Genomic DNA, 22,377 nt, shown 5'->3' with positions numbered 1-22,377 from the left:
GGTATTGATAAATTAAGTATCAGTTGCTGGGGTCCATGTAATCGATGTATCCCCTCCTCGAAATTGCTGGCCATGTGCCAAAATTTGAAACTAATATATTTAGAGCAATTAAAAATCTAATTTGCTGTTGTTATTGTAGTTGTTATTTTTTTATTGTTATTATTATTTTGCAGAAGATATAGAGAAAAAAGAAATGCTTTTGATGTCTTCATCATCACCACCAGAAATGACATTTAAAAAAGAAGGAAACTCTTCATCTTCAAATTTAGTTGAGGATTCTTTTATACCATCAGATATTCACCTATTGACAAAAGAAGATTTTTTGAGATTAGCAAGAAACATTCTAATGAAAGGCCTCAAAGATATTGACCAAGCTCGCAGTTTAGCTGCAAAACAGGAGAGTCCAATGTCCAGGAATGCTTTGGGTGTAAAAGTAAGAGCACACTATGTATGGTTAATAAACAGCTTCAACTTTTAGAGAACATCTTGGTTAAGAAAGAAATTCTTTCAATGTAAATTCATTTGTATTTTTCTCTTCTGGCTGTTTTCTGAAGATAATTAGTAATACATATAACTTTTGAAGCACTCAGAAATTTAGATTAGTATTATGTATTAATAAGTTTTTTTGGTTTTTGCATGGTTTGTTTCAGGATAAATGATAAAGCTCCTTCCTGAGTAATATAGAACCATAAGGCCAGTTTCCCAATTTCCCAGTCCACTGCAGGATTATTCATTTTTGCCAGCAGAGTGGACTGGAGTTAGGTGAAATGAAGTGTTTTGCTCTAGAACATATTGCATTGCCTGATCCAGGAACTGAAACCATAATCTTACGATCATGAGTCCAACATCCTAACCACTTAGCCATGCACCTCAACTAATTGTTTTAGCCTAATGAACATTAAATAATTTTCAGTCATTTTCACACAAAGAATGTAGACATAAAAATGAAGTCACTCTGTACTATGCAGCAACTTGAGCTGGTGTCTTCTAGCATGGTATCAGGTTGACCAAAGCCAACTGAGTGAAATTTGGGGAATGGTAAACAGAAACAGTGTGATAGTCTATCTGAAATGTTGTGACTGTTTTAGGGTGGTAGATTTTTTCTTTTACTTGGTTTTAAAACATTTCCCCAACTCTTGCATGCCTTCTACAAGCCCTCCACAAGATTTTCATCTAGACCTCTACTCTAAGGAGAACTTCCTTGGTCTCAGGGGCCCTGATAAAAATCTAGAGTACTATTCTTCTTCCTCTCACTAAAACTTCCTCTCTCCAACTATATCTCCTAGAAGCTTCAGACAAAAAACTTCTACCTAGCAGGGCTTCTGAGTACCTACAATGTCCATATGTATGGGACTATGTAGGGTAGTCCTTTCAGTCAAGATGTATCGATATTTAAGAAAGGTGCCAAGCTGGCAGAAACGTTAGCACGCCAGGCAAAATGCTTAGCGGTATTTTGTCTGTCTTTACATTCTGAGTTCAAATTCCACCGAGGTCGACTTTGCCTTTCATCCTTTCGGTGGTCGATAAATTAAGTACCAGCTGCATACTGAGGTCGATCTAATCGACTAGCCTTTTGCCTAGAGTAGAAAAGGATATTTAAGACTCCATCTCTTATTGAGTCACTGTGACATCTTTTTTCTTGCTTACTGACAAAATGAATTATACCAATGCAATTTGGAAGCTTAAACCATTAGCTTATTCCTGAGACTTGCTATTCAGATTTATTTAACTGATAGTTTCAGAATATATTGTATAGCTTATTATTGTTTACTCTCTCAAAATACAAATCAAAATACTTAACTGGTTTTTCTGTTTGTCTCCAAACTCTTTTTATTCACAGCTAATTTTCCAGGATTCAAAAATAATAAACAAATTTTTTCCAATAATTTTCTTTTGAAAATTTCTTGAACTGAGATTTCTTCTTGTAGTTTATTGGCATATCTATAGTTCATATATGTGTGTGTTTAATTAATTAATTAATTAATTAATTTTGTGATTGATTACTTATAATGGTTCTTGTATATTTCTCTGTTTAGGAAGAGGATAGTCAGGTCTCTGAAACAGGAAATAATGTTAAGACTGCAGCTGAGAATGTCAACAAATTAATTCCTAAAGATCAACTTCTGAATTTTGAGAGTCCCATTTGTCATTTTATGAGAGATCAACACACTGAATTGTTATTTATTTACTATAGAGTATCATGCAAACTGATAAGTAAGACTCAAAACCTTTACTGAGATAAATATATAATGATCAATCATATGTTAATTTGTTCAGTCAATTAATTTCCCACTTCATTAGATCAATGTTATTTTCCAAATATATTAATGAAATACAACTTCAGAGGTTTTACATTTTGTGATGATAAATTTGAAATATTATCTTGGATTACATCTCGCATGAAGTTGCATATTACTATTCTGTCAGTGATCAAGAACAATTATATTTTTCACCAGAAATAACATGAAATGTTATCATTGTGTGTAAATTATATGTACTTAACATTTAATTTACAACTGTCATTATCATTTTTCTATGCATCATCTTGTCAGCAATACAGCTGCTACTGTTGATGCCTTTATCATAATGATGATGGTGGAGGCACAATGGCCTGGTGGTTAGGGCCGTGGACTCGCAGTCATAGGATCGCGGTTTCGATTCCCAGACCGGGTGTTGTGAGTGTTTATTGAGCGAAAACATTTAAAGCTCCATGAGGCTCCGGCAGGGGATGGTGGCAAACCCTGCTGTACTCTTTCACCACAACTTTCTCTCACTCTTACTTCCTGTTTCTGTTGTGCCTGTAATTCAAAGGGTCAGCCTTGTCACACTGTGTCACACTGAATATCCCCAAGAACTACGTTATGGGTACACGTGTCTGTGGAGTGCTCAGCCACTTGCACGTTAATTTCACGAGCAGGCTGTTCCATTGATCGGATCAACTGAAACCCTTGACATCGTAAGCGACGGAGTGCCAACAACACACAATGATGATGAAAATGATGCAGTTATGTAACATAATTAAATATAACTGATATTATCTAGTCTGATAACATTACATCTTTTAAGAGAATTCTCTGTGTTCTATGCCTGTGTCAGATTCAGTTATTAATCATGGGACAATTTACTTTTCAGAAACTGGTCCAGGGAAATCAGATCTTAAAAAAGATTTACAATCATCGAAAAAGAATTCTAAAAAGGTTTGTAATAAAACTGTTCATGTCTTGTTTATTGTAATATATACTTCATTGTCAAACATCTCTGTTTTCTCTTTTCCTCTTGTTTCCTTATTATGGAGACTTCTGCTTTTCATAGCTTTCCACTTCAGTCCTTAACAAAAAGTTTTCCAAATAGAGAAGAGAGAAAATTCTTGATAATAAATGAAGGAAATCTTTGATAATAAATTAAAGAAGTTTAAAACTTACTTGTCAGCAGTCCGACATCTCATAAGATCTCAAAAGCCACAGATTGAAAAATATAATTTGCTGACGGATTACAGTATTTCATTCAGCTGAGGATGTAGTAATCCACATATCTGCTACAACATTAAGGACATGTAAGGAGTAGACAAGTCACTAATGATGGCATCCCACGTGCCTCTAACCCAAGGGCTAAGAGTCCATCAGACCTCTTACAAACATCCCTAGACAATCCCTCAAGCTCTAGGGGCAAACAAATATTTACCCTAGTATGTATTAGTTCAATGAATAGCTTTATCTCATTTTGGTGACCAAGGCCACCTATAGGACTACAAATGAGACCTCGTTCTAGCTCTTCAACCTCACAATTACCTGTGGTAATACTGTGAATAGTTAGCCATGTCCCAAAAATTTCTTGCGAGGAACACAAGTTTCTCTTGGCATGATATATATTTCAGAACATGGGAACGCCTCTATTTTGATTATTTATTCACTGATTTCATTTTTTCTTCTGTATTTCTGAACTACAGTAATACATTGCTCAAATTAATTTAGTTGACACTAATAAATCTTTGAGTCAAGTGCTGAGTGAATTAACCTTCAATGTAAACATGTAGAAGGTCAATTTTATTGAGTATAGATAAAATTAATTCTATAAACACTAATATGTTATTGATATTTATTTACCAGCTCTGAAGGATAACAGACAAAGCTGTGATCAGGAAACAATATTTTGAAGTTTCAAATATGCATAAAATTTCTAATCTGGCTATATATAAATATAAATAAATAAATAAATGGCAATGAGTATAGTGAAGAATTCTGGGTAGGGGTCCACCAAGGATCAGTCCTCAGCCTCCTCTTATTCATCATAGTCTTCCAGGCAATAACTGAGGAATTCAAGACATGATGCCCCTGGGAGCTTCTCTATGCTGATGACCTTGCTCTAATAGCTGAGTCACTATCAGAACTAGAGGAGAAGTTTCAGATATGGAAGCAAGGTCTAGAATCAAAGGGCCTTAGAGTCAACCTAGCAAAAACCAAAGTCTTACTAAGTAGGAAGGCAAACAAATCACAAATCCCTTCAGGTAGATGGCCCTGCTCAATCTGTAGAAAAGGCATAAGTAGGAACTCCATAAGATGTACCTGGTGTAAGCTGTGTACACATAAGAGGTGCAGCAATATCAAAGGAAGGCTAACTGGGAAGATAGTTTTTGTGTGTGGCAAATGCTCAGGGGCAATAAACACTTAAAATGTGCAGAAAATAGCTTCCGTCACGTGCCAGGGGGAAAAAAATAGAAGTCAGTAGTGGGAGTTGATGCTCTGAGAGTGTAACTGCTAGAATAACAATAGCCTGGGCAAATTTCAGAGTGCTCCTATCTCTGCTGGTGACAAAAGGCCTCGCGCTCAGAGTAAAAGTATGATGCATGTGTGTGAACAGCTATGCTATATGGCAGTGAAACATGGGCTATGACTGCTGAGGACATGCATAAGCTTGCAAGGAATGAAGCTAGTATGCTCCACTGGATGTGTAATGTCAGTGTGCATGCATGACAAAGTATAATCACCCTGAGAGAAAAGTTGGACATAAGAAGCATCAGATGTGTGCAAGAGAGATGACTGTGCTGGTATGGTCATGTGGTACGAATGGATGAGGATAGCTGTGTGAAAAAAATGTCATACCCTAGCAGTGGTGGGAACCTGTGGAAGAGGTAGACCCTGGAAGACATTGGATGAGGTGGTGAAGCATGACCTTCAAACGTTGGGCCTTGCGGAGGTGATGACGAGTGACTAAGACCTTTGGAAATGAACTGTGCTTGAGAGGACCTGGCAGGCCAAGTGAGACCATAACCATGGCCTGAGCCAATGCAGCATAACCAGCCCATCTTGGAGTAGCCATTGGGCAATGAGCTGCACTTGCAAGGACCTGTTGAGTCAAGTGAAGTCATTGTTGTGGCCAGTGACAGTACCTCCTGTTTGGTACCTGTGCTGGTGACACATAAAAAGCACCATTTGAGCGTGGTCAATGTCAGTGCTGCCTGACTGGTCCTGTGCTGGTGGCACATAAAAAGCACCATTCGAGTGAGATCATTGCCAGTGTCACCTGACTGACCCTTGTGCTGCCTGACTGGCTCCTGTCAAAAAATACCATTTGAGCATGATCATTGCCAGTGGTGCCTGACTGGCTCCCATGCTGGTGCCACGTAAAAAGCACCATTCAAGTATGGTCGATACCAGTACCGCCTGATTGGCCCTCATGCCAGTGGCACCTAAAAAGCACCCACTATACTCTTGGAGTGGTTGGTGTTAGGAAGGGCATCCAGCTGTAGAAAGTCTGCCAGATCAGATTGGAGCTTGGTGCAGCCTTCTGGCTTGCCAGCCCTCAGTCAAACTGTCCAACCCATGCCAGCATGGAAAGCAGACGTTAAACGACGACGATGATGATATATAGATATATCATCATCATCATCGTTTAACGTCCACCTTCCATGCTGGCATGGGTGGGAAGGTTTGACAGGAGCTAACCAGGTAGAAGACTGCACCAGACTTCTATGACTGTTTTGGCAGGATTTTTACAGCTGGATGCCCTTCCTGACACCAACCATCTAGCAGAGTGCACTTAGTGCTGTTTATATGGCACAAGTATAGGTGAGGTCAGTTTTGGCAAGGTTTTTTACAGCTGGATACCCTTCCAAATGCCAACCACTTTACAGCGTGGACTGCATGCTGTTTAAGTGGCGCCTGCACTGACAGGGTCACCAAGTAACCTGCAAGACAAAAATCTTTTGAGAGGGGAGAGGGCATGGGAGGAGGTGATCTTGTGTGTGTCAGATGATGAAAGGTTACAATGAGACAGAGACAGAAGTCTTGCTGTAGAGGAGGTATAGAGTTATCTGGCCGGATATATATATATATATATATATATATATATATATAAGTATGTATAAACGTGTGTATACATATATAGCTGCAGACATGACTGTGTGGTAAGAAGCTTGCTTTCCAACCACATGGTTTCATTTTCAGCCTCACTGCATGGCATCTTGGGCGAGTGTCTCCTACTACAGCCTCAGGCTGACCAAAGCCTTGTGAGTGGATTTGATAACCAGAAACTGAAAGAACCCCATATATATATATATATATATATATTAATGTGTGCCTTTGTGTCTGTGTTTATACCCCTCCCTCCACTTGACAACTGATGTTGGTGTGTTTACAGCCCTGTAACTTAGTGGTTCAGCAAAAGAGACTGATAGAATAAGTACCTGGCTCAAAAAAATAAGTCCTGGGGTTGATTTGTTGGCCCCAGCATGGCTGCAGTCAAATGACTGAAACAAGTAAAAGATAAAAGATACATATATATTAAAGGGTACTCAAAAGAAATTTTGCAGTTTCATTCACTTACTTTTACATGTTTACATTTTTATTGACTTCAAAGTATTGTCCATTTGAAGCAATGCATCAATCCAGATGCATTTTCCACTGTCTGAAGCAGTCCTGGAACTCTTGTGAAGTGATGCCTTTTAACACCTCTGTCATTTTTTTTCTTCACCTCTTCCACATCTGTTAATCCCAAAGTACCAGCCTTCATCACCAGTGATGACCTTCGAAAAAAGGTCTGGATCAACTTCCAACTGCTCTTTCAGTTCATGACATGCATTCAGTTGTGACTGCTTTTGATCTTCTGTGAGAAAGCAAGGCACAAATTTTACTGCAACTCTTTTCATCCACAATATCTTGCTCAAAATTCGTTAGCAGGAGCTCCAGGATACACCAGTCATATCAACAAGTTTGTCAATTGTTCAGCAATGGTCCCCCAAAATCTGTTCATGAATTTCCATGATGTTTTCATTCATTCAGGTCAACAGTTGCTCTGAATGAAGTTTATCTTCAAGCGACAAGTGATCATTCCTAAAGCATGAAAACCATCATAAACTTGTGTTTTGCTCATGGCAGCATCCTTGTAAGCTGTTTGAAGGATGACAACTGTTTTGACCACTGTTTTCCATAGCAGAAAACAGAATTTCATGCAAGCATGCTGTTCCTTCATTTCAGCCACCACAAAAATCAATGAACAAGGGAGAAGCACTGCAAAACAAAGACGCACCACATGACAGTATGACCTTACAAGATGCTGCGGTTGGTAGACTGATGCCCAAGGGTCACATCAAGTGGCTTCTAACAGCAGAAGCCTAAACTACAATGGGCTTGTCTCACAGAGAATGTTTCCCATTACTTTTGGGTACCTCCTTGTATATATTCTAAACCATCACTACGAGTGAGAAAGAAATGAGTTAATTAAGAAGAAACCAAACTATCTTATGCTTGTTTTTAAAAAGAAATTTTCAGTAAGCATTTTCTTTTGGTTTCCACATTTCAGAAAAAAGAAGACACTTTCACGGTCACTTATGAGATGTTACTGAATGAATGTGGCTCCCATAATTTGATGAAATCCCTCCTGAAAATGCAAGCTGCTGTGGTGTCAGATGAATCAAAAAAAGAAATATTACAGGTAAGCTCTGCCTATGTATTTTTGTATGAAGTGAATTGTTGTATAATGGTTCTTAGTTAGCTTAGTATTTTCCCTAAAAGGTGTAGAGCATAAAAGTAGCCAATTTAACTTATTCAAATGAGCAACAAAATTAAGTATCCATCCATCTACCCATCATCTCCACAGAATATTCTTGAGAGGGTCATGGGGATATAGTCCTGAGGTATGTCCTCCATAAGGGAAGCAACTGTCATTACACTAAATTAAGCATTTATGGAGGAATGAAGCGAGTAACGAGGATGTAGGACTGGAAGCGAAGGGAATTGATGTCACATCAAGAAGCACCATGTTTAAATGACCACTTTTCTTTGCAATGCATTGAGTTGGACGGACGTGTTTTGGGGAACGATTTTAGGGGAGTAGTTCTTTCTGGCCAGAAGCTCAAGTAGAGAGCATGTAAGGGTACAGTTGTCAAGTTTTTGCTGGTTCCTGTAACCTGACACTTGGATTTACAGCTGCTGAATGCATCTCAAGATAAGAGCAATGTTTATTTGTGCCTTACAACCACAGCATTGTGGAACAAATGAAAGATTGTTCAGTTATCCCAATCTTTTGTAAAATACTTCTTTTAATAACCCTGATTCTAAGTGAATTTTGTCAGTCATCTCACATCTTGGTCAGTCAAAGGAATCAATGTTCTGTTTTATTACAAAATTGGTGAGGTATAACTTCTCTCTACTTTCATATTTCAAAATTTTAAGTGGCAGATCAGATGAATGGCTGCTATGATTTGGTGGTTTGCAGCAGTATGATTAGGAAGTGATTAAATACTTAGCAAAAGAACTGTGATCAAGAGAAGAGAATAAAAAGTCTACTCTTGTCTTATTTTTGTCAATTGATGGTGAAATATTATAAATGCACAATCATAGTTTGCTGAAAGCTTGAAGAATTACACTACTAAAAATAATAGCAATGTTTATGATGATGATGGTGTTTGTGCTGGCAATAATGGCACTGATGATGAGGAAGATAATGGTGTGGATGTTGACAATGATGGTAACAGCAGTGATGGTGATAACAAAAGGGGAAAAAAAATAAACATCAGTATATTGTTGAAACAATTGCAATAAACAGGTTTTACATTAGAAATCGATATAGAGCAGCAAGCTGGTGGAATTGTTAGCATGCTGGGTAAAATGCTTAGTGGCATTTTGTTCGTCTTTATGTTCTGAGCTCAAAATCTGTTGAGGTTGATTTTGCCTTTCATCATTTTGGAGTTGATAAAATAAGTACCGGTTGAGTGCTGGTGTTGACATAGTTGACATATCTCCTCCCTGAAACTGCTAGCCTTGTGCCAAAATTTGAAATCAATATTAGATAGCAATATAAATACTGTCTTATTTTAAAATTCAATTATTCAGGTACATGGTATGGCACAAATCTGATTTTTGTCAATAGAAGCCAATTGTAACAAAAATCATACTTAGCTATAGCTTTGACCTATTTTAAAGATGATCGGAATAAGAGATTTTGAACTGAATAATGTTAAAATCTTCCAATATCTGGGATTAGTTGATGTTAATAAGTTTATACTTTTTCAGTTTATTAACTTTAGAGATAAAACATTTTAGAATATTTACTCTAAATTTTTGACCAATTTGATCTTCAAATTGTCATCAGCTGTCTTATTCCTAGATATGTACATAGTCCCAGACTGGACAGAAGTCCAGTCCCTTACTATGTACATAGTTAGGAATAAGAAAGTTGATGATAGTCAAAGATCAAAACCAGTGAAACACATTATAAATATGAATATTAAAAATATGTTTAATTTCTAAAAGCGAGGTTTATAATCTCATAAATCATTATCATAGGTTTTGTTGGTCTCTGTCCAGTCTACCTTTGTTGGTCTCTGCAGGATGAAGGATAAAGTTAATTCCAGCAGGATTTGAACTCAGAATGTAGATGGAGAGACAAAATAGTATAAGGCATTTGGGTTAGCATTTTACTATATCTGACACCTGTTAAAACACTATCTTTTGCTTTTTACTCCATTTTTCAATATAGATACCCCATTACTGAGATTTACTAATGAACTCACAACTTATCTTTTAATAATTAAAACAACTTTTCTTTTCATAATTACTTTCAGAAATCTTTGGATTCTTTAATAAAGTTCCAGAAAGAAGAGTCCAAAATGTATGAAGTTAACAATAGTGTCTACATGCTTGATAAAAAACCCACTGTACCAGAGAGGAACGTGCCATTGCCTCCTATTCTTTTATGGCGGTCACCATCAGCATTAGCATTTAAACCTGCCAAATTCAATCCATCTTCTGGTGAAAAGGTATAATATCTCTCTTTTCTCTTCTATTGTTTTACTTGTTTCAGTCATTAGACTGTGGCCATACTGGGGCACTGCCTTGAAAAATTTTTATTCGAATGAATTAACCTCAGTACTTCATTTTTTTTAAAGCCTGGTATTTATTCTGTCGGTTTCTTTTGGTGAACCACTAAGTTATGGGGACCTAAACACCAACGCTGGTTGTCAAGCAGTTGTGGGGGACAAAGACGCATGCGCACGCACGTGTGCACACACACACACACACATACATTTTTCTTAGGTATTGTGAGACTATAAACCTGGTGTAGAACTCAATATACGTATCCTTCAGAATGAAGCATTAGATGAGTGCAGAGCTCTAATAATAAGAAAATGAGATGACAAATGTAAGAAACAGTTATAAAAAAACATCAAAGTTCACTACATAACATTTTTTTTCCTTTGTCATCTCATTTTCTTGTTGCTCCTGGGAGCTCCTCTATGTTGATGACCTGGCCCTCATAGCAGAATCACTACCAGAACAAGAGAAGAAATTTCAGGTGTGGAAGCAAGGTTTAGAATTGATGGGCCTTAGAGTCAATGTCGCAAAAACTGAAGTCCTAGTAAGGGAAGGCGAACACATCACACACCCTTCCAGGTAGATGGCCCTGCTCTATCTGTAGAAAAGGTGTAGGTAGAAATTCCATAAGATGTACCCAGTATAAGCTATGGACACATAAGTGGTGCAGCAATAACAAAGGAAGATTTACTGGGAAGACAGCTTTCATGTGCGGCAGATGCACAGGGGCAATTAACACCACAAATGCTCAGAAAACAGATTCCATCACATGCCAGAGGGAGAAACTAGAAGTAGTTGATAGCTTCCGCTACCTACGTGACCAAGTCTGTAGTGGAGGTGGATGCTCAGAGAGCATTACCACTAGAATAAAGTTTAGAAAGCTTCTATCCCTACTGGTGACAAAGGGCCTCTCGCTCAGAGTGAAAGGTAGATTGTACGATGCATGTGTGTGAACTGCCATGCTTCACGGCAGTGAAACATGGGCTGTGACTGCTGAAGAAGACTTGCATAGGCTTGAAGGAAATTAACCTAGTATGATCCGCTGTATATGTAATGTCAGTGTGTACACACAACAGTGTAAGTACCCTGAGAGAAATGTTGGACATTAGAAGCATCGGATATGGCATGCAAGAGAGACGTCTGCGCTGGTATGGTCATGTACTACAGATGGATGAGGAGAGCTGTGTGAAGAAGTGCCACTCCCAAACAATGGAAGGAACCTGTGGTAGAGGGAGACCCAGGAACACATGGGATGAGGTGGTGAAGCATGACCTTCAAACGTTGGGCCTTACAGAGGCAATGATGAAAGACCGAGACCTTTGGAGATATGCTGTGACTGAGAAGATCTGGCAAATAAAGTGAGATCACAGCTGTAGCCTACACCAGTGACGCATAACTAGCCCACTCAAAAAAGTACCTTTGGATCGTAGAGCGACATGCCGTGCTTGAGGAGACCTATTGAGTCAAGTACATTAACATCAAAATTAAATCAAACCACAATCAAATGGAAATTGTAGTTGTGGCTGATGCTAGCATTGCCTGTCTGGCTCCCTGAACGTGGTTGATGCCAGCCCCCTCTGGCCTTGTGCCGGTGGCATGCAGAAAGCACCCACTACGCTCTCGGAGTGGTTGGCATTAGGAAGGGCATCCAGCCATAGAAACATTGCCAGATCAGATTGGAGCCTGGTGCAGCCACCCGGCTTCCCAGACCCCCAGTCGAACCATCCAACCCATGCCAGCATGGAAAACGGATGTTAAACGATGATGATGTATATATGTATGTATATATGATGGCTTCTTTCACTTTCTATCTACCAGATCCACTCACAGGGCTTTGATTGGCCAGCAGCTATAGTAGAAGACACATGTCTGTACCCAAATCATGTGGTCAGGAAGCAAACTTATTACCACACAGCCATCCCGGCACCCTTCTTTATCTTTTGTAAATATTATTTTGATTTTGCCTGAGGGATCAGCAATGACTTAATGGGTAGAGTCCTGAATAACCAGTCATAACCCAGAGATTCAGCATTTCCCATACTGTCACTACTATTGAGTTTTGTCTGTGTTCAAGATAACTAGCAGTAATTAACCAAGTCTGTCTAGCTATATTTAAGTCCTGTAGCTGATAGTAGACAGTGGAGTCATTGTTAGCTGCTTACAGAGCTCAGTTAAACTCTTCTTATAGGAAAACCTATATGAGATTGACCAATGTCTTATTCTGATAGATATTTCTCTCTCATCCATTTAATATCATAGCAGCCCAGAGATAGCGCTAACCCTGTGAGTAACCCTGTGATTTAAAAAAATATTAAACTGTTCATTATAATTTTAATTGATATTGCTACATAAAAATTAAATATATAATGAAAAATTATTTCATATGAAGGCTGATCTCCAAGACACTGAGCCTTATGAAGGAGATGACTAAGAACCAAGATATCTTGCACATTGCTGTACTCAAGAAGACCTATCTGCCACAGCAGAATTGATAATGGTGCCACATAAAAAGCACTCATGCCAATGCCATGTTAAAAGCACTGCTGCTGGTGCCACATAAAAAGCACCCAGTAAACTCTGTGGATTGGCTGACATTAGGAAGGGCATACAGCAGTAGAAACCGTAACAGAACAGACAATGGAGCCTGGTACAGCCTCTGGCCTTACCAGTTTTGGTCAAACCATCCAACCCATGCCAGCATGGAAAACGAACATTAAATGATGATGATAAACTGCAGAATAGATGCCAAAAAATATCATTTGTTGAGTCTTCAAAGGATTTTTAACTAAACATTCAACTTCAGTCAATACATTTGTCACTTTTTCTTTCAGTTTTGTCCACAGATTTAAATATTAGTTACCATTGTCTTTCTATTTTTCAAGAATTAAACATCCTTTTTTTAAATCTATATTTCAGGTGTGCTGGTATCGGCTGTTTGCTCAAATTATAACAACCAGCTATAATAAAGTCAGATTAAATGATACTCCAGTACCTGGAACAGGAAACTTAGTAATATTTTTATACTATCTATTTGAAATTTTGATTAAACTTTTGATTTTATCGTATTTTATTTTTTAACAAACAGAATGAAAAATGTAGCATATAGGAAGAATCACATTTCTTGATACATTTAACCTTATATTTTACAGCTGGATTTCCTTTGAGACAGCTTGTATAACAGTGGAGGCAAGATGTGTTTATTGTATCACCTGCTTAGAGTATTTATTCTGTGTTTATTGTAACCTTTGTAATGTTGAAAAATAAAGTAGGTGAGAAAAAGTACAAAGCAAGAAGTGTAAAAGTGACTGTGAAAGAAAGTCATGAAATGGAATGGTAGGATATAGGATGAGGGTGATGGGAGAGAAGAGGTTATTACTGCAGAATGACAGAAATATACAAGGAAAAGGCTGAGCAACTGATTGAATATCTAAGGCATGGGCTATTATATGTAAGAAACACAACTGTACTAATAACGGAATGTGATCTGGATCCTGGGTATAGAAATGGCATTGGGGCAGAAGGAACGATATTACAAATATAACAAGGAAGTGTGGAATGGAATAGTTAAAACAGACATGAAAATATTGGGTCTTACTTATATCATAAAACAGGAGTGGGATTATTGTAAACCTTCCAACATAGAAGTAGAAATATAAATGAGCTAATGCTCAAATACAATTTGCATTCAATAGTCATTTTCTAAATAAAGTTTTGGCTATTGATTATGTTTTTAGAACTAATTGAAAACTAATTGTCATGATATATTGGTTTTGGTTTGCAAGATTCTTCATGTGAACCTATGTGTTGGAACAGATTTTGTTGCATCTTGGGAACATCATTATACCAATAATAAACATGTACACATACTAATTCAATTTTATTATTCATTAAGTAGTTAACTATTTAAGCAACTAAGTAATTGATTGTTTGATTAATCATTCAGCTGTGTTTGTCAAAGTCCTTTTGTTGCATTTCATACCCTCTTCAATGACATGTCCTCCTATGAATAATAAGGAAGTGAAATTGAACCTATACATGTGTTTGCTATTGGCATAATGACTCTCCTAATATACAGTGAAGTCATAACATAGTTGAAGAAATCCCATTATCACTTCATAATTCAGATTTAAGATATATAAAAGATGCTTAATGGTAAAATTCAAAATATTTAATTCAGTAATTCTTGGGAATTTCTTATTATTTTACCCTTAAAATGCATGCAAAGATTCTATATTTTTGAGATATTATTATGTAAGATTGATATAGTCAAGTAAAAGAAATAGACAACCAGATCCAAAGTCATGAGTTTTTTTATCCATTGCAAATTTGTGGTATTTATTGGTAAGACATTGACTTTTATATGCCTCAGTTTATGTAATTGTTGCAGACAAGTCCCAGATTTATTGAACAAGTTATTTGTAGTATTTATTTAGAAGGACGCTCATTTTTCATGTATTTGATACTTCAAATATAGCTCAAGGAATTAGTTTTTCATTGTCATTTCTTACATCTCTTTACTATCTGAGTTCAAATCCCACAGAGATTGATAAAATACCAGCTATAAAGTAGGATAAATCGAAAAAAATAGTATAATACTGAACAAAATGTTTTACAATATTTAGTTTACTCACACATGTTCTATGTTCAAATCTTGCCAAATTATTTTTTGGTCTAAAGCAAAATTTTCAGATTTTAAAATATGTGACTATTTACAACTTTAAAAATTCACAAATAAAATCCGTTGTTATTTACCAATAATACAAATGTTTTGGGGATTTTATTAGATTTATTGTTTGAAATAAATTACTCTATTTGATGCAGATACCTGCAAGCTACAAAGAAATTATAGTGACAGGTATGAAAACTAACCAACAGTATGTTTTTGCATTGGGTGCTTACACCAGTGATGGTAAACTAATTGGAGATAATATTGGAGATAGCACTACACCAATTCTTGTGTCCAACTCATTATCTATACCTTTAACATACGTATTTCTGTGTCAGGTAAGAATAAATTTTGCATTAACAAATGTTTTGATGTAATATCTTGTAAATGACATCTTTAATGTTATATTGAAATCCATAAAAGTTCCTATGTACATAAATATACAAAATCAAACTTTGAAGCTGTATAAGCACAAAATGCATTTGAATGATGTGAAATTTACTGGATATAAAATATGACATTATCTTCATCATCATCATTTAACATCCATTGTCCATGCTGTCATGGGTTGGACGGTTTGATTGAGGTGGCATGCTGGAAGGCTGCACCAGACTCTAGTCTGAAGTGGCATGGTTTTCTGCGGCTGGATGCTCTTCCTAACGCCAACCACTCCAAGAGTGTAATGGATGTTTCTACGTGCCAATTGCATGTCACCGGGGTGTGTTTACATGCTACCAGTGCAGGTGCCGATTTGTGTGACCAGCTTGAAGGGTCTTCTCAAGCACAACATAATGCCAAAGGTTTTGGTCATTGCCTCCATGAGGCCCAACACTCGAAAGGAACTCAGTGAACATATAGAAAGATGTGCAGATAACATCAAACCAAATTTCACAGTCTTCCCCTTCTACCAGTGCAAAGACACAATATCTCCACAAGAACGTTTAAATAAAGAAACTTTTCTTCATTGAAAAATACAGAACACGTCTTAATATGCACACATAACTAACCTTTATCTTTTTACATATTTCAATTCACAATTACATCACTGTACATAAATCCTCTCATTAAACAAGTTTTCTGAAACTTTTTTTTGTGCGTACATATATATTCCCCTCCCCTTACCGAAAGCTGAACATTTATCTCCCTTGCCCACAACAACAACAATAACGATAACCAATTACCTCCCCTTATTTTTCTACTTGTGAAGTCATTCACTTGTATATCACACGCAACATGGACAAAAATTTCTTCTCATGAAAATACATATTCAAATAAGTAAACCATAATATCATGAATAGCGAAAGCGAAACCGGTCGATATATTAAAAATTATATTAAAACTATGTAAAGTGTGTGTATTTTCCTTTTTTAATTTCTTATATATATATATGGATATTATAGTTTCTTATTTATTTTACAGATCTCCTACCAACTGAACTGTTTCTCCATCTCAGTACACATATTTGACAATTTGTGTTCTCATTTTGTAAAGAACTTTGATTCTCCTCCTTCAACATCAAAAAATAAATCAACAACTCAGAGATTTTTTCAAAAATTTCCCAGGTAAATGAAAATGAACAGTGTTGTTATTGTTAAATGTCTCAAGGGAATTAACTAAGCATCAACAGATTTGTTTCAGAAGCTGCCACTAATCTACTTGAAGGCAACTCACAGATTTAGCAAATGGATGAAGTCACGGCAAGATTTAAATGCAGAGTAGTCATCCGGCTTTAAAATAAGTCATCTAAATGACTACCATGCTTAGAGTAAAAATGTAAAAAAAAAAAAACATTCATCATCATCATCATCTTCATCCTTATTTAACGCCCATCTTCCATGCTGCAATAGGTTGGATGACTCAACAGGTTCTGATTAGTCAGAGAATTGCATTGTGCTCCAATGTCTGTTTTGACATGGTTTCTACTGCTGGATGCTCTTCTTAATCCCAACAACTTTACAGAGTGTAACTGGGTATTTTTTCATGGCACCAACATGAGTGAGGTAAGTTTCTTACTGTAGAAGAGATTCATGGTTACTCACATGACAGAAGTGTAGATAGGAATAATCAGAGTAGAGCTGGAAAGAAAGACAAAGATGATGCTGATGAGATGTGAAGGTGAGCCCTCAGGATACAAGGAGGTGAATAGGAATGGGGATTTAAGAAGAGGAAAGATGGGTAGAAGAGTAGAGGTTGCAAGAATGTATGGAAAGAGTGAGGGATAGTCAGAGATGGAGTAAGAATATGGTGGGAGTGAATATAATGAATAATGAACAAAGGTTGAGGGGAGATTAGTAATAGATATGAGTCAATGGGATGGTAGGCAAGAGTAGGTGGTGACAAGTAGTACAGAAAGGGGAAAAGAGCAGTAAAATAGTAATAATAATATAGCAGACTGCAGAAGGATGAGAGAAGGTGAGATATGGGTGAGTAGGCTGCAAGAGAGCATAAGGAGAGATAGATATAGTGTGTGGTGAGAGTAAGAGATGTATAGTGATAGAGAGGGATTGATATTTTGGCAGGACAGAGGATGATGAAGAGGAAATGTGGATAGAGAAGGACAATGTGAAGAATAAAAGATGGAAATGAAGTGGTTCCAGGTTGTGGGAAAGATAACTGGTATCATAGAGAAAGATGGTGACGAATTAATTTAAACCATTTAATTACAACAACAGAATATTGCAGTTAGGTAAGTGATGGTGGGCTCAGTGACAGAGTGATGATTGGTGGTAGGGAAGGCTTGACGAGGAAACTGGATAAGGGACTCAGATTAAATATACTCATTATGTCCAACCCATGCCAGCATAGAAAGTGGATGTTAAATAGCGATGATGATGATGAGGCGTTCAGAACCTCAGCTTTGCTGTGATGGTTGGGTCTTTTCAAGTGCTACATGTCTCTAGTTGTCTAAGCCTTTTCTCAGCTATTCTTCAAGGTTCCAAGTTTTGATATCAACCTTCCCTACTTTGTTCCATGTCTTCCTGAGTTTCCCTTTTGCTTAAGCTCCATTTACATTATGTGAACAGTACTTCTCTGTCCTCATCTATATGCCTCACATGATTACCAATACAGTCTTCTCCCTTGCACACAACATCTGATTCTTCTGAAGCCCAATTTTTTCAACACGTTTGTATTTTGTCATTCATCATACTAATGTTACACATCCAAAGAAACATGCTTGCCACCTTTCTTTCTAGTTTTTTTTCCATGTCCTCTGTATTCATGGCTCATGTTTCACAACCCTATAGCATTACTGTTTGTGTGCAAGCATCATACACTCTATCTACCTTTTGTTACCAACAGAGTATATATATAATGGAGGCCACTAGGTGGACTGGTAATGTGCTAGAAGAAGATCACATGTCATGTGTCTACTAAGACCGAATAATTCTCAAAGGGAATTCAGCGAAGCAACAAAAACGTAAAGCGGGCAAGACCAGTGAAAATTACACAAAAAAAATACAATTATCTGCAATGCAATAATCCTTGAGATCTCGGATATTTTTTCTGAATCTCCCTGATTCTTTTAATGTGCTAGTTACCTGGTATTAAATTGATATTAATTGATATCCAATTTTTTACCCTATTGTTTAATTTTGTTACCAACAAAGGTAGAAGCTCTCTGAACTTTCTCCATCCTATTTTTATTGTAGCAACTATACTTTCAGAATGTCCTCCTCCACTGTTAATTAGGACACCAACATAACAGAAGTCATCTTTTACCTCCTGAGCATTTGAAAAGTCTTATTTCTCATGTGCTCATAATGTTTATTGCTCCTGTTCATCTGCCACAAACTCTTATCTGATTCCACTGCACTTCTAATGTGTCTATAGTTCGCATTGAGTACACTGTATGGAATTTCTACCCACTCCTTTTCTAAATGTGTTATTGTTCTATGAAAAATGTTCTCTAAATGTGTTATTGTTCTATGAAAAATGTTCTCTCAATAGAATTCTCTATTTGTAAAAGAACATCTTCCGTTTTCCTAACTGCTTTTCCTCTCTGTCTCATTTTACCTCACTGGTCTCCCCTTACATTTGCCTCCTCCAATATCCCTTCTCATCTTTCCCCTTTTGGCCTACTCCAATGACTCTCACACCCCTCTTTCCAAGAATTTTTCTCAGGATTCCCCTCCACCTTTGTTGCTCCTCCCTGCCTCTTTTTTGTCACACTCACCCTTGCAAAGTAGGATACACAAACCACCCTATCACTTTTGCAATCTATCCCCATTCTTTCTCAATAACCCTTGCCACTAATCTCTTTCCCCTGATCCCAGTCAACTTCCCCTTTCAATTAACGACTGCTGTATTACTCTGTTCCTCTATTACTCTCTGAATCCATTCTCCTCAATTATAAATCTTTTCTTTTCATCTTACTCACTCTCCTTCACTCATCCCTACTTAAACCCATCCCTTGCTTCCTTTGCTTTTCTCTCTTAGTTACTAGGGCCACTTTAGGCACTTAATCTTGCAAGTTATGTGGTGATATTCACTATTGTTGGTCTCTCTCTCTCTCTCTCTCTCTTTCTGTCTGCTCTTGCATGATAGAGCTGGAGTCTTCCCTGGCTAGCAGTCTCAGAAGTATCATTGTGCATAGAGCTAACGAGGTCCACCAGTGCCCTCCATCACTGTTGGTCCTGTGCCAACCCCTCTGCATCCTCCAAGGTGATGTTGTGCCTCTGGAGATCTTCCTTAATCATGTCCAGCCATCTGGTGTGGCACCTGCCTTGGGGCCTCTTCCAGCCTGCAGCTGCTGTGTCAAACAAGAATAAGACCCTGGTAGGATGATCTGGTGGGAGGTGGAGGATATACCCGTGCCAGTGCATGTGGAAGATGGCTATGAGACAGGAAGCTGTGGGCTGATACATGCACATATGCAGCTCTTTGTTTGAGACATGTTGGTACCATCTGATGTTATCGATGGTCCCCAGGGCTCTGCTGTTAAGGCTGTCAATCCTTTTTGCCAGGGTCTTTGTGAGTGGCTACATTTCTGCTACAAAAAAAAAAAAAAATTCAGGATACACAACCCATGCTATAACTAGTAAACTTTGTAAAGAGGCTGGTCTTAGGAAGGACGTTTAGCCTTTGGTGCATACATCAGATCCCTGTTGACATGTCCAACCCATGCCAGCATGGAAGCTCATTAAATTATTTTAAACTTAATTCTTCATAAAATACCTTAAGACTTAAAAAAAATGATTGCATAGTTTGTTATCTTTCTAAATAAAAGTTGACTATTAATTCTATTACAGAATAAATAAGACTGTAAAGCTTACAGCCTCTCCAATATTATTGATGCAGTTTTACACATGTATTATGACATCTGTAGACATAAGCATTCGTACAGGAAAGTTGTTCTGTGATAAACTTTGTGATGATGGTCCATTTCAAATAAAACAGGTGAGTGACTGGTTTATTTATATATTCATATGATATGTTTTGCTTGAGAAAACATATCAAGTTAAGTGAAATTGTAGTCATGGCCAATGCTGGTGATGTGTGAAAGGCACTCATGCAGAGACACGAGTGACACCTGTGCTGGTGACACATAAAAGGCACCTGTTCTAGTGACATGCGAAGAACACTTTTGCCAGTGACAAGTAAAAGACAACCAGTACACTCTATGGAGTGGTTGGCATTAGGAAGGGCATCCACTGTAGAAACCAGGCCAAAATAGACTGGAGCCTGATGCAGCTCACTGGCTTACCAGTTCTAGTCAAACCATCTTATCCATACCAGCATGAAAAACAGATGCTAATTGGCAGATGATGAGGATGAGGATGAACTGCATTACACTTCACTTGTTTGATGATTTACATGGTCATCAATAAGTGTCTGGATTGTTGCTATAGTAACGAAGCTAAAGCACAGAGAATGAAGTTGCTTGACACAGATTGACCTTGAACTCTGCTGTGCATGTGCACTAAGTTTCAATGGTCTAGCTTACTTCCACTGTTTACAGCAGTGCCTGGAAGGAAGGTGTGTAGTGTGTGCTCATCACATTGATCATGATAGATAAATTTGAGCAGAGAATCTGCAACAAATTTTGCCTAAAGTTTGGCCATACCTGCTCAGAGGCCTATGCAAAGTTTTCAAAAAGTTTTCATTGTTCTTCACACAATTAAGGAGATCTTCTGCAACTGAAACTCAAGTATCTTTTTGGTCAGATGAAAGCAGTTTTGGCACAAACTTCGCAGACGCATGTCTCATACCCAAATCTTCAATGATAATGAACTAAACTAAACTGTAACTAATCTGCACACCCTCTGATAAGTCATGGATGGTGATTCAATGATTTCCCGTCTCAGCTGCATGTACATCTGTGATGTTTTTCTCAGTTCTGCTGGTTGTGGGTCACCCAGAATGTTTGTCAATATTGACATTTTTCGGCCATTTTGGAAACATTTGAACCACTCGTACACTTGTGTGCGGCTCATACACTACTCTCCATACGCTTTCTGCAACTTTGCATAGGCCTCTGAATAGGTATCGCCATGACGACTTTCTCTGCCATGGTCAATATGACAATCACCCACTACACACCTTCCTTCCAAGCAGTGCTGTAAACAGCGGAAATGATCTAGAACGTTAAAACTTCGTGTGCATGCACAGCAGAGTTCAAAATCAATCTGTGCCAAGCAGCTTTGCTTTTCATGCTTTAGCCTCGTTACTATGGCAACAGTCCGGATACTTATTGATCAGACATAATATGTTTGCTACAAATAGTTTCTTTTATTTGTAAGCATTATCATCAACTACTAATTTAAACTAATATTATTTATGAACCAGTGACAGTGGTTAGGGTATTTGGCTCATGATTATAAGGTTGTGAGTTTGATTTCTGGTGGCACATTGTGTCCTCGATCAGGACACTCTATTTCATGTTGCTCCAATCCACCTAGCTGGCAAAAATAAGTAGTACCTGTCTTTTAAAGGGCCTCGTCACATTCTGTGTCCTGCTAAAGCTCCTTGAGAACTACTTTAAGGGTACATGTGTCTGTCGAATGTTCAACCACTTGCAAATTAATTTCATGAGCAGACTGTTCCATTGATCAGATCAACTGGAACACTTGTCGTTGTAACCAACAGTGTACCAGTATTTTTTTAATTTATGAACCACGTCTAATGGACCACACATTAATTCAGGCCATGCATTAATTCAGGCCATGCATTAATTCCCAGTTATTTTGACAAGCGACAACAGAATTGTTCTCTTTCTTTTCGTAACTATGGGGATGGATTAGGAAATTTTTCAGTCTTTGTATTGCACAGAGCTGTCTTAATAAAGCAAAGGCATTTTAAATAAAGTAGTTCTAGAATGTCCTATGATCATCACTGGAAAGTATTTAATCATAAATCTATGTGATCAGTGCTGACTTAGGACAAAACAACAACTAGTTGTCG

The 22,377-nt window shown here is 37.6% G+C and overlaps 1 protein-coding gene across 6 annotated transcripts in view; it reads left to right on the top strand.

Annotated features, from left to right (window-relative positions):
- LOC106878790 (cilia- and flagella-associated protein 54) overlaps positions 1 to 22,377 on the top strand; it is a 187,027-nt gene that overhangs the window by 45,585 nt on the left and 119,065 nt on the right. For all 6 annotated transcript variants that reach the window (XM_089351125.1, XM_089351124.1, XM_089351123.1 and 3 more), the window contains exons 15-23: positions 174 to 433; positions 2,037 to 2,214; positions 3,133 to 3,197; positions 7,798 to 7,929; positions 10,061 to 10,255; positions 13,227 to 13,319; positions 15,132 to 15,314; positions 16,396 to 16,538; positions 20,226 to 20,373. In XM_089351125.1, coding sequence (XP_089207251.1) covers positions 174 to 433; positions 2,037 to 2,214; positions 3,133 to 3,197; positions 7,798 to 7,929; positions 10,061 to 10,255; positions 13,227 to 13,319; positions 15,132 to 15,314; positions 16,396 to 16,538; positions 20,226 to 20,373 — 1,397 coding nt within the window. The remainder of the gene's footprint in view (positions 1 to 173; positions 434 to 2,036; positions 2,215 to 3,132; positions 3,198 to 7,797; positions 7,930 to 10,060; positions 10,256 to 13,226; positions 13,320 to 15,131; positions 15,315 to 16,395; positions 16,539 to 20,225; positions 20,374 to 22,377) is intronic.

Source organism: Octopus bimaculoides, chromosome 4 (assembly GCF_046866305.1).
Source record: "Octopus bimaculoides isolate indiv1 chromosome 4, ASM4686630v1, whole genome shotgun sequence".
Classification (NCBI taxonomy): Eukaryota; Metazoa; Mollusca; class Cephalopoda; order Octopoda; family Octopodidae; genus Octopus; species Octopus bimaculoides.
This window is presented reverse-complemented; position numbering and strand designations above follow the sequence as displayed.